Source organism: Crocodylus porosus, unplaced genomic scaffold (assembly GCF_001723895.1).
Source record: "Crocodylus porosus isolate Cpor-Errol unplaced genomic scaffold, CroPor_comp1, whole genome shotgun sequence".
In the NCBI taxonomy this organism is placed as follows: domain Eukaryota; kingdom Metazoa; phylum Chordata; order Crocodylia; family Crocodylidae; genus Crocodylus; species Crocodylus porosus.
The window spans coordinates 51936971-51950513 of record NW_017728950.1 but is presented as its reverse complement, the minus strand read 5'-3'; the positions used below and the strand labels follow the sequence as shown (position 1 = coordinate 51950513).

At 42.2% G+C, this 13543-nt stretch overlaps 1 protein-coding gene across 9 annotated transcripts in view; it reads right to left on the bottom strand.

Moving 5' to 3' along the window:
* The window catches only part of NFIB (nuclear factor I B), a 228935-nt gene that overhangs the window by 68576 nt on the left and 146816 nt on the right, over positions 1 to 13543 (bottom strand). For all 9 annotated transcript variants that reach the window (XM_019554804.1, XM_019554803.1, XM_019554805.1 and 6 more), the window contains exons 4-6: positions 8843 to 8911; positions 4527 to 4647; positions 899 to 1017 (exon numbers count right to left, since the gene is read on the bottom strand). In XM_019554804.1, coding sequence (XP_019410349.1) covers positions 899 to 1017; positions 4527 to 4647; positions 8843 to 8911 — 309 coding nt within the window. The remainder of the gene's footprint in view (positions 1 to 898; positions 1018 to 4526; positions 4648 to 8842; positions 8912 to 13543) is intronic.

Below are 13543 nucleotides of genomic sequence, written 5' to 3'. Positions count from 1 at the left end.
ACCAGAGTAAACTATTCCTGAGTGTAGCATCTCTACATGTGCCTGAGACAGCAACAATTTGAGCCAAGGCAGAGCAGTTTACACCAGGCTGGCAGACGGCACCAGCAGCCAGTCACAGTCTCCAGTTTGAGGCAGCAGAGGGGCTGGGTGGAGCATGAGGGTGCTGAAAGTGCAGAACCATGTGGCTAGGTGGCAGGCAGGAGTCTGGCCCCCTGCTGGCTAGGCTGTCAGAGCACAATTTATGCCTGTGGTCAGCATCTACATGTAGATTTAATTGCAGTTAATTACGGCGGCATTAATTAGTTAACTGTGGTCTAATAGCACTGCATGTGCGTCTTTACAGGTGATGCTTTACTCCACAGCTAATTAGTTGACTCCACAGTTAAGCATATGTGTAGACGAAGCCACTGACTTCAATAACCACGGGCTAAGACTGAGTTCTCTTGAAGGTAAAACGTGTTGAGATGTACATTAATCCCACTGAAGAAGCTGGGTATACTAATAATGGCCAAACCAGAAAGTAAAAATAGTTTGTTTTTACTCAATTAAAATGCATTGTTCAGATCATTTTGGAACAGCGTAATTATCTTTTATAGTGTCCACAATATAAATGAGGTGCTTAAAGAAGACTTCATCTGCAATAAATGTTTTGATGATGATAATGCAGTTTACTGTGTGGAAAAATTACGATTATGTGCTTGCTCATGCTATATGATCATTACAGTTTTTTAAAAAATATATATTTAGTTAAAGACATTTAGCAAAAATGTGTTACATAGAATAGTCAAGCTAACTTACTGCAATACACCATTGCTTTATTGTTTTAATGCTAGAAAGGAACAGGAAAATTTATAATACTGATGAATGCTTGAACACGTTGTTACAAAATGTTACTAACCTTGATCTCTTTCATGCCATGTTCGACTCCCAGCAGCTGGTGAATTTGGAGAGGGATAAAAGTCTCCTGTTGGACTTGGCTCCATATTCTCATCTATGGAGATAGTTTTGGGTCTCTTGCTGTTGAAATATCATAAGTGTCGGGATTAAGTCTTATATTATGTACATGTATTTAGCAATAGTATGGCAAAATCTATAAGGATTATGACAAATTTTGCAAAACAGAGAACAATGCAGGCATTAAAACAAAAAACACATTTTACACTTAACCTTATGCATAAGTCTGAAACAAAGTTGTTTATATGGTGTCTATTTCTTTTATACTATATACACACAAGTGCGCACACGCGTGCACACACACACAAATCCCAGCATGTTCTAAATCCAGCAGCATTTAAGACATTGGTCAAAGGTCTGTTTTCTGCCACCTGATGTAAAAGATGTATCATTAGAAAGTAAAATTCTCCAGGGGATTCATTTGAGGCAAAAAAAACCCAGAGTTGAACCCATGCCAAAATTAACCAGGTGAAACTGGAATTATTCTGAATCTGTGTATAGGGAGAAAAATAGCTTGCTATATCCTACCAGAACAGAGTGCAGGACTTTTACAAGATGCCTATCCTGACATGGTCTTTTCATTTTCAGTTAATTTAACTGACAATGAAAGGTCTGCATTTCAAGTAACACCACTGGTACTACGGCACCATTTCAATCTACTAGGACAAAGGCAGATTTCTTCTTATCTATGTAGCAGTTTTCCAAAGAAAGGTGGGGAAAGGAAGGTGGGGAATTAAGCATGAAAAATTCAATAATATTATTTTAAAGTAACTGTGACAGTACTATGAGAATGATTATTCTTTGTTTCTTTACATTCTTTTTTTAAATTTCAAAGCTGAGTTGAATCCCGGAGCATGAGCTGACTAACTACTACAGTCAGATACTGGTGGAAGAATGTTCTAACCTTATCAACAATAATTTGAAAAAAAACTACAAAATCTGCTCTCAAGCCCAGACAGTTACCTTCATTGATGAGGTAATACTCTTTGACAACAAAGATCCCATATAAAACACAGTACCTCTGATATTGTGATACCCTGGTAGCTTCAGCAAACCAAGCAATACCACAACTTATTGTTCTAGAATAGGAATATAAATCCAAGATCCCTGAGCAAAGCAGATTCTCTACTCATCTATCTGGTGCTGCCTGACCTATCTAGGATCCCTGCACCAAACGCTGGTTCACAGAATATACAAATAGAGAGAACAGACAAAATTGCAGCTCCCATGTCTAACTCGTAGCGAGTCATAAAAAGCACCATGAGTTAGACCGATTCTCCTAACCCAACATGCATTAGTTATTGGATTGGGAGGTTGGGAGATTGGCTCCAATTTGGAGCCAATCTAGGGAGACAGGCTGCATAGATGCAGCCTGTCCCCCCGTAGCTCCACTCCCCTTGCAACTCCACTGCTGTCTCAGAATGGGAGGGGGAGAAAGCAGGGGATAGACGTCCATTCAGGGTTCTCAGCCCCACTGGAGTGGAGGGCAGGTACACTGGAGCACCCCTGAAGTGAGGGGCTCCAATCCACCCACCCCCTTCTCCACCTCAGCAGGCATGAGAGAACCCCAGAATGAACCTCCTTCCCCTGCCTTCTCTCTCTCCCATCCTAAGACAGCAGCTGGGGCCAGGCTGTGCTGGAGCCAGGACAGACAGAAATTAATGAAGGCACTCTGCTTGGAAGCATCTTCATTGGAACCCTCATACAATAAGGGTTAATTTGTCGCATGATCGGAACACTCTGTAGCCATGCTCTTCTGTTTGGACTTTTGAGGGGTTTCCAGGGGCCAACCTCACAACAAACATCATTTCTATCGGCAACCAGAGAGGAGAGAAGTGAACTGTGGCAGAAAGCAGGTGGCACTGTAAGGATGGAGCCACAAGTACACTTATTGTCCCCTAACACCAGCCCAAAGAAAATTACCCAGAAAAACTAGGAGAGCTTGTATTAGTATTGTATATTTCTCCAGTTCCTCCTCTATACTGAGGAACTTCCAATTAGGAGAGGTCCAGGAACTGTGCCTTCTGACACAATGATGAAGCCAGGTAAACAGACCCATTAGAGGTAGCCTCTGCCCATTTGGGCACCTATCCCATGCCTATTCCAGAGTGGGCAATTTTTTCCTGAATGTAACATTCAAAGAGGAATTCCAACAGGGGATCCTTCAACCTCTGTGCTCTCCTGTAGAATGCAGATCTGGTCTTTGGTGTTTTGATCCCCATAGGCCATATTTAATGTGGTTGCTTGTTCTCATTTTCCCCTTCCCTATGTCTAGCCCATGATGTACATGAAATTATCAGTCAGCATCTTCTTGAGAGTCAGCCTTCAAATTTTCACACTTTTCTAAGAATTGTCTTGGCTTATTTTCCAAAAGGTACAGAATTCCAGTTGGAAAATGAGATTATTCATAGTTGTCCCAGTAGGAGCTTCAAGTGTCTAAGCATCTTTTTTTTGAAGGAATGCAGAAAGTGAGGAAAGGCAGCAAACATAATTTTGGAAATAGAAATGTTAAATAAAAACAAGCTGTGTTCATCCATAGAGCTGTAAACATGGCCTGAATTAGCTGGTAATTTTAAATACATCATGCATAGCACCTTTCTTGATAGTCTAAAGTCATTGTTTAATTTACTGAGAAGTTTCAGATTGCTCTTCTAATAAACCACTTGAAAATGGTTTGTCTCTAATAGCAGTAGGAAGTGGTTTACAAATGTGACAGAAGTCGTATCATCTGAAACATCAGTGTTAATACTACACAGCTCTATCACCCTTTACAGGAATATATTTTCCATTGTGAATTAATAACCTAGTAATGATTTATAAAACATACATATTTGACTTCTCTATGAGACATTGGTCAGGCCGCAGTTGGAGTAATGCATCCAGGCCTGGGCACGGCACTTCAGGAGAGATGTGGATAGCATAGAAAGCGTCCAGAGGAGAGCCACTCACATGATCAGAAGGCAGCAGGGTAAGTCCTATGAGGAGAGACTATGGGAGCTGAACCCGTTCAGCCTACACAAAAGAAGGCTGAGAGGGGATCTGGTGGCCACCTACAAACTTGCCAAGGGGGACCAGCAGGCAGTGGGAGAGTCCCTGTTCCCCTGCCCACTACCAGGAGTTACAAGGAATAACGGCCATAAGCTGACTGAGAGTAGGTTCAGGCTAGACATCAGGAGGTGCTACTTCACTGTCAGGGTGGCTAGGATCTGGAACCAACTTCCCAGGGAAGTGGTGCTCGCCCCTACCCTGGGGATCTTCAAAAGGAGACTAGACAATCACCATGCCGGGGTCGTTTGACCCCAGCATTCTTTCCTGCCATGGCGGGGGGTCGGACTTGATGATCTGCTCAGGTCCCTTCCGACCCTACCAACTATGAAACTATGAAACTATGACTTGGTAAAAGCAAACAGAATGCATGAAATTATGCACTTAGTCTGTGGTATTTGTGAACTGCTTTCCCACCTAATCAACACTAACTTCCCACAATCATTTATTCATTATCATTATTAACAGTAGTATTATTAATTATTCTTAGTTATTATTTATTGCTTTTTCAATGCTTATGTTTTTACCTGCTTGGTGGAGAAGACAGTGACCTCTGCAGATTCACACCGGAGTTCATGTCATGGTAGTATGGTTGGCTCGGAAGCTCTCCAATTGGGAAGTTCACCCCAGCTCCCTGGGTTATAGGCGCTGAAGAACATGTTATTAAGAGTCAAAAATAATCTCTAATCCTTTTGCCATCTTCTCCATTTTAACACTGAAAAAAACCTTGCAATATGACAATGTGTATCTATGCTACCTATTGAGGAAATCAAGCACAGACAAGTTCTGTTAATGTTTTCCCACCTTAACCTATCACCCTCACCATCGCAAACCTCTTAACATTTATAGTTTTATTTATTATTTTGTACATTAGTCTTCCATAACAGACAATCTAAAAGAACTGGTATGAAGAAACGGATAAAACTGATACAAAGCGTGAACATACCTAGTCATCCTAAAAGTGGCCTGTATGGTAAGACCATACCACACTGTTTCTTTTGCCTTTTATCCTTGACACAGACATTGTTTTTGCATTAGCCCACACATATTATAATCTTAACTTTTATCTGCTATCTGAATATTGTGCATTTTAACAACCTTCAGCACTTCAAGAATAACTGCATATCGTGTAACATATCGGAAGATTTGAATTTTTCTGACAGTGAAAGCACAGCTCTGTTGCAGCTTAAAGTTAAATGCATGGGGAAATATCCCCCAGAAACCATACACTTTTAAGTTTATTATGAGAAGTATATTATGGCTAGGAACAGATGTGGCTTGTGGCTCAGGACAAGTAATGCATAAGTTTGACCTGAATAAAAATGTCCCAGGATTGGTAAGTCCACTAGGCCTGTGCAAAGCAGCTAGTATTTGCTTCAGATTCGGATTTGGCCAATTCGGGGACTGATGATTCGATTTGGTGATTTGAATCACCAGAGTGCTCAAAAGCCCCCATGGCTCACCAAAAGCATTCAGGAACATCTGAAAGCTAAAAAGAATGTGTATACCCAACGGAAGGGAGGGGCCATCACCAAGGAGGATTATACCTCCATTGCTCAAGACTGTAGTCAGGGTGTTAGGAAGGCTAAGGTGAAGACAGAACTAGGAGTAGCAACCAGGATCAAGGATAACAAGAAGTCCTTTTTTAAATACATAGGTAGTAAAAAGAAAGCACCAGGTAACGTGGGGCCCCTGCAGGACACGCTTGGCAATCTGGTGGTTGCAACAGACGACAAAACTGACCTCTTTAACAAATTCTTTGCCTCCATTTTTTTGAGCAGGGACTGGGACATCTCCCCCACCGGGATTCCAGATGGACCCAAGAGAAGCACAGCCAGGACTAGGGTCAGAGAGGACCTAGTTAGGGAACTCCTGATGGGGCTGGACATGTTCAAATCAGGTCCAGATGATTTCCACCACAGGATGCTGAGGGAATTGGCCGAGGTCATTGTGAAACCCCTGGCCTGGCTTTACGAGCACTCATGTTGCTCTGGCCAGGTGCCAGAGGACTGGAAAAGGGCCAATGTGGTCCCCATTTTCAAATGGGGGAGTAAGGAGGACCCAGGAAACTACAGGCCCGTTAGTCTTACCTCGGTCCTAGGGAAGCTCTTTGAAAGAATTATCCAAGAGCACATCTGCAAGGGACCAGCAGGGGAGATTATGCTTAGGGGCAATCAACATGGGTTCATTAGGGACAGGTCCTGTCAGACCAACCTGGCTGCCTTCTATGACAAGGTCACAAAATCCTTAGATGCACATGTCACGGTGAACATAGTCTTTCTGGACTTCAGGAAGGCCTTTGACACTGTCTCTCACCCCATTCTCATCAAAAAGTTAGGCGACTGTGGCATTGATGCCTACATAGTCAGATGGGTTGCAAATTGGCTGGAGGGCCACACCTAGAGAGTGGTGGTGGACGGGTCATTTTCGACCTGGAGGAACCTGGAGGGAGGTTGGCAGTGGGGTCCTCAGGCCTGCACGGTTTAACATCTTCATCAGCAACATGGACGAGGGGGTGAAAAACACCTTGTTCAAATTCACAGATGACACTAAGATGTGGGGAGAGGTGGGCACGCTAGAAGGGAGGTAGGCTACAACTAGATCTGGACAGGTTACAGGGGTGGGCGGATAGGATTCGATACTGACAAGTGCAAGGTACTGCACCTAGGGAGAAAGAACCAACAGCACACCTACAAGCTGGGGAACTCGTCAGCATAGAGGCAGAAAAGGATCTTGGAGTTATTACTGATTCCAAAATGAACATGGGCATGTGTTTGAGTTCCTTGAACAAAATAATGGATGAGTGTGCGCAAACCTGAATTCCACATACGCAAATCCCTGACTTCCACAAAAACATTCAATGCTGCTCACGCACAACCCTATCAAACACAAAGTGCATGTAGCTTCATATTGAGGGAACAAACTGTGCTCTTGAATATTTCTGCCCAACTCTTGCAAAATAACAAAATAATTCAACAGGATTTGTACATGCGTATCTATGCATCTAATGGGTCCCAAAACCCAGTACTAAGGTAAAAAGCTATCAGTTTTATTCAATCAATATATTCTGTACATACCCCAGTGCAATATTACATTTTGTTGATGTAATTTTACTGACTTCCAACTGAATTATTCTTGATTCATAAAACTTTGAAGAAAGAATCATGCCTTCAGCCCTTAAAAGCTAATTAAAACCCTGTAATTTTCCTGTTCTAGCCTGAACTAGCTCATGTGTGAAATCTGGGTGGATAGTTTAAAAGTGTTCTCTCATTTTTGGTGTTGTGTCAAACTTCTCATCTGAGCAATGTTCCTCCTTGAACATTCAACTATCAAAATAGCAATGAACTCCACACTTGTTACTGTGCATGCTTCTAAACATAACTTCTGAATGGTTTTTTTGGTTCACTTCCTTCCAAATTAAATCTCAAAGAGAAAGCCATGAATAGCATTTACTTTAAGTACAAGAAGGAAATGCACCAAATACAAGGGCAAATAAAATACATAGATTATTTCACCCTATGTTAAATCTCAAAACTGTAGATTCTTGGCTCCTAAAAACAGGAGATATCTTAAATTAAATTTTATTCATAATTTTGTCCTGTTTCATATTAAAAATCTCTTCTTGCCCATCTTCATTTCCTATTTGTAATAATATTTCTGCATCTGTATGGTATGTTTGCTCATGAGCAGATTCTGTATTAAGCCCATATATTCCTACCCCACTACCTGTGAGCCCACTTGCACCCTATGTCTATGTCCCTGATGCCTGTTCTTCCCTGCAGTGCCTGCATCCCCTACCACCTGTCCCCACCATTATTTGTCCCCCTCCCACTTGCACAAACCAGTGTCTGCCCTCTCTGCTGCTTGCCCCCCAACAGAGCTCCTCCCCTCCACTCCTTACCTTCCCCTCAGCTCTGGCTTTAGGTCAGGTCCCACACTGGCCCAGGATAGGGAGCATGTACTGCCACTGGTCCCAGCCCAGACATGCAGCAGCAACAGCTCTGGCTCCAGTCCCAGAGCCAGAGCCAGAGCCAGAGCCAGGCCTGGAACTTCCTCTGCGTGGCTGGGCTGGAGCTGGAAGGAGCATGTGCTCTGTGCTCCCTACTCTAGCCTGGAGTGAGACCACAGCCAGAGCCAGAGCTGTGAAGGGAAGGGAAGCAGTGGCGAGAGGTGGGGAGGATAATGGCAGGGAGCAAAGGTGGGGAAGGGAGAGACTACAAAGTGCAAGTTTTGTGGGGAAGAGAAGGGGGTTAGTGGCTCCTGGGGTCAGTGTCAGAGCTATGACCACTGCCTCTGCCAACCTGTACTTTAATCTAAGATGAGGGACTTCCCCCCTCATGTTGAAAGCAGGGTACCTCACCTTGGATTTGAGTAAATACAGTATTTACTACACTTGCTATGATGCAATTTTCCTTTAAGGCCATGACTCCTTACTTTGGAGAGTAAAGTAAATTTAAAAAGTATGATGGTTCAGCATAATTTCAAAGATGAACAGAATGGCAAGAGAAAGTTGAAAGTTCAACCAAAAAAAATTTCATTACTGAGATGTCATTTTATTGACATCTCAGTCCGTTAAACCTTACATAAATCAATTTGCTGTGCATTCCTGAGTTATGAAGAAAGATGTTTCATTCAAACCCTGAATAAAACAAAAGAAAACCTGTTTTTATTATAAATGTATGCAAGATGAACTGTGCACAAGGTTAGCAAAATCTGGGCAACAGGAAAAATTTTCTGCCTGGATTCAGGCCTGAAGTCAACTGACGTCTGCAATTGCTTTAAAAAAGTTTGGAATAAAGCTATTTGCACATATTAGGTCATTAAGTGTGGATTGTTAACTTACTTCTGGACACCCTCACAAGTTCTGACACGTTGAAGACTCCAGATTTCACAAAACTATCCTCAAGGTACACTGAAAAAGATCACAATACTATAATCAGACTACTTAGAAGACAAAAGCACAGACCATTTAATGTCACAATTAACTAAGAAAGGCCAAAAATTAAATCAAAATACACTGAGCTCAGACACAGTAAAAGTTAAAATCCAAACTATGTTCAAAAATTAAGATTCTAAAGAGGAAAAATAAAAGGCCTTCAAGAAAATTAACAAGCAGTACACTGAACACAGGATTTTGTAAAGTGTGGTGTGGGAGCAAACAAACATCAGTGTTGCAGGGGTGGCTCCACCCCTGCTCCCAGTTTCCCCCTTCCCCCAGTGGAATAGGCAAACCACACTGCAGGAGCAGCAACCAGGTACTTTAAGTCCCAAAACCAGATAAAAATCTCTCCCACACATACTCTCTCCTCCATGCTCAGCCCCTCTCCTCCGTGCACTGCTGCTGCTGTTCCCAGCTGATCTGGGGTTTGGAGGAGCTCCACAGCTGCTCCTGCCCCACTCCAGCCAAGCCGCACATGAAGCAGAGCTCAGGCAGTGGCAGGCAGTTTCCCCTTCTGTAAGCCTGCTCTGAGGCAGGGAAAGGGGAACTGGTCAAGGAGGAGGAACAGTGGAGAAGGACAGCAGCAGCAGTGGGTGGGAGAAGGGAGAATGGGATGAGTAGAGACATGCTGTTGAGCCTGGAGGGAAAGGAAGGCAGGATTCTTTCCTGTTTGGGGGGGTTAAAATTTTCCCCAGCTGCTGCTTTTGCAGTGTGGTCCAAAGCAGGGTTCAACCATGCCACTGAACCCGCTCGAGATTGGTTCCTGGCTAAAAACATAGCCAAACCATTTGAGAATGATATATAATAAGTGCTTTTCATTATTCTTTTAAATGTTGATAACAACACCAAAATAAAAAAGAGGTTAGAACATTGCATATTGAATTAGGTAACTTGGTATATCAGCTATGAGTTACCATGAGGTTAGTGCCCAGATCTTTGTCTTTGAAGCCAACAGTTTTGTGATTAACTTCAAATGGGAGCAAGAGAAGAAGCAAGACCCGGTACCTCTAGTGGTGAGTGTGAAACATGTCTTTATCTTGATGATGAGCACATATTAGAAGTTTAGACAGTCAGATGTTGGTTTCTATTAACTATAATGAAGGCTTCTGTTTACCTGTATTAACTTTCCCTGTTACTGTAATGCAGTCATACCTGGAACTTTCCCTGTTACCTGTATTAACTTTCCCTGTTACTGTATAGTCAGTCATACCTGGAAGTGATGAAGTGATACAAGAACTGACATTAAAAATAATTAATATACATAGTCCCAGTGATGTGGCTTCAGGACTTTCAAACAGACAATAAAGAAACCAAGATTTTCCTTGAAGTCTCCTATCCATGTACTACCCAGCTTGAACTTGTTGGGGTTAAGTTCACATAAGACTACAGCCTTTAAATATATGAATGCAGTCCATTCATTTTTGGATTTACTGGGTTTTACATTCTACGCCTGAATAAAATATATATAATTTTCCTATGTTTTCCTGTTCAATTAAAATGCTCTTTGCCTCATACTTTTTGGAATTCTGTATAAACCTTTACAACATCATTCATATCATGAATGTTACTGAACTAAACCAATAGCATATTTAAGCAAGTACTCTTAAAAAGGTGGATTCCCCCAACCAAGGTATTAGGTATTAACATCGTGGATTGTACTACTAATAAAATAAATACCTTAGCCAACAGGAAAATGTGAAAAAGAAACTTAAAAGAACCTACTGCAGATCATCGTTGATGGCACTCAAATGATCTGGAATATGTAATGGAAATGTGCAAGGCTTGAAAATACTCCTCTAATGTGTTTTAAGGAAAGTAGTACTTTCTACTTTCAAGTAATTTGGCAAGACTATAAAGTGAAGGTATAGACAGAAAAGTAGCACACTTTGCTTAAACGATCTTTCCTTGAATGCACTAGGAATTCAATTTGCTTATTTTTAAGTTTTTGTTATTTTTCACTCCTGCAAGGTGAGTATTGTTCTCAGAGAGTACTGAACTCCTTTTTGGTTCACATTTCACAAATTAAAGTAACTAGCACATAAGTCTATGTCTGCAAACAGTTGCTGCATTTATCCCAGGATATACCATTTTAGCCCAGGAAAAACTGCAGTCATGAAAACATCTATGTTCATTGTCCTAGGATAAATTCTAAAAAGGTTTTCCAGATAAGAGGTAGTAACAGTTTATCCCAGGATATTGCAAAGTATGTCTGTTCAGAATTGCATCACTGAATCAAGGTCAGAAAAGCGGCAGTGCTTTCAGGCGCTCAAGAGTGATGTGTTTACAGGCCAATCCCAAGATATTTTTGTTCCAGGACAAACAAAAGCTCAGCGTTGTCCAGGGACAGATGCAACATCTGTTCCTAGCCTAAATGCAGTGCACCTGACAAGATAAAAAAATACTAATACATGCAACTGAGCTCACACTTGATCATTTATTTCTATCTCCACTGCCATCTTTGCTATTCTATTTGTTGAACATTTCAAATGGTAAAAGTGAAAAGGACCAATGGTAATCAGCTTCCAGATCCGCAGAACTACTATGCCAATATGTATCACTGACTGGCACAGCACAATATGTCATGACATTTCCAACTACAAGTAACACTAATATACAGTGTTACAAGACCTCTGTTTCCATTAAATGGTGAGGTAGATTTGTAGGTCTCCCTCTCATGCCTCTTTACTCCCATCCTTTTCTCGCTCTCTCTTTCTTTCTCTCTCTCTTCTGACAGCTTCCCTCTACTTTAATTTTCCCATTCATTTTTGCTAAGAAGAATGGATGGCTTATCCTATAGAAGATTTTTCTTCATGTGGCAAGGAGGCCTGAACATGCTCTGTCCCTGGAACCCCTTCCTTTTTTGTGCCCTTATGACAAGGTATTTAGCAGAACCCACAGATTTACTGGAACATTACAGGCCACACCATGAACACTTTCTCTAGGGCCTTAAACTTGCAACCTCTGGGCTGTTAACTGTGTGCCTTAGCATTCACCCCACCCTCAAATCTAAAGAGTAAAGAGTTATTTTACTTAGGGTTGGCAAGCCGTTTAATTGACCAGTCAAATATTGTGAATTGACTGCATATTTTTGACTGGTCAAAGATTATAGAAATTATACAAAAAAACCCTTTTTTTTTTTTACTTTTCTTGACAGAAATATGATTTTTTTATTGTTTTTGACACATTTCTTTCTTAACAGAAAACTTGTGCTTTTTCTGTGTATTATTTGGACCCATTGGCAATCTTTTACAATTTTTGACCAATATTTAACCAGTCAATTGACCAAACTTTATTTGACCTGTCAAATACCTAACTCTAATTTTATTTTCTGCCCCCACTTCTTAATATTCGTATGAGCAATTTGGACAAAGGATGCACAAACTCTGCTGATATTTGTGAACTTTCCTTTCTATACCTCCCTCCTTAAACAGTGCCATCTGAGTTGGCACATGGATGTGACACTTCCCAGGAACACTGAAGTTTCTTGATTCTAGCTGGCCTAAGCGCAGCCTTTCCTGAAGCTAGTGACACAGTAGGGCAGTGCTTCCCAAACTTTTCCTCACCATGACTCCATTTATGGCCCCATTTCCTCAGCATGAGCTTATTTCCTCAGCTTGGCCCCTTGTTCCCAACTCACAGCATGGCCCCTCACTCCCTGCGATCCCATCCACTGATGTTGTAACCCTATTTGGGGTTGCGATCCACAACTTGGGAACTGCTGCAGTAGGCAACTAAACACTTCTGTGTGGAACATGCTGTTGTTTTCTAATATAGCCATGTTCATAGATTCATAGATGCTAGGGTCGGAAGGGACCTCAACAGATCATCGAGTCCAACTCCCTGCCTAGGCAGGAAAGAGTGCTGGGGTCAGATGACCCCAGCCAGATGCCTATCCAGCCTTCTCTTATAGACCCCCAAGGTAGGGGAGAGTACCACCTCCCTTGGAGGCCCATTCCAAATTTTGGCAATCCTTACCATGAAGAATTTTTTCCTGATATCTAGCCTAAATCTGCTCTCTTGTCAGTTTGTGACCATTGTTCCTTGTTACCCCAAGAGGCACCCTGGTGAACAGAGCATCTCTGATCCCTTGCTGCATCCCCCTAATGAATTTGTAGACAATCATGAGGCCACCTCTCAGCTTTCTCTGGCAGAGGCTGAAGAGGTCCAGGTCGCTCAGTCTCACCTCATAGGGCTTGTCCAGTAAGCCCCTAACCATACGAGTGGCCCTCCTCTGGACCCTTTCGAATCCATCAACATCCTTCTTGAAGTACAGCGCCCAAAACTGGACATAGTACTCCAACTGAGGTCTGACCAATGCTACATAGAGGGGAAGTATCACCTCCTTAGATCTATTTGTCTTGCATCTGCTGGTGCATGATGAAGTGCAGTTAGCTTTGCTGATGATTTCGTCACACTGACGGCCCATGATCATCTTGGAGTCCACTATGATTCTAAGATCCTTTTCTGCTTCTGTGCTGCTGAGAGGGTCACTTCCCAGCCAGTAGGTGTGCTGGATATTTTTGCTCCCTTGGTACATCACTCTGCACTTGTCCTTGTTGTACTGCATCCTATTGTGTACTGCCCACTTTTCTAACCTGTCCAGGT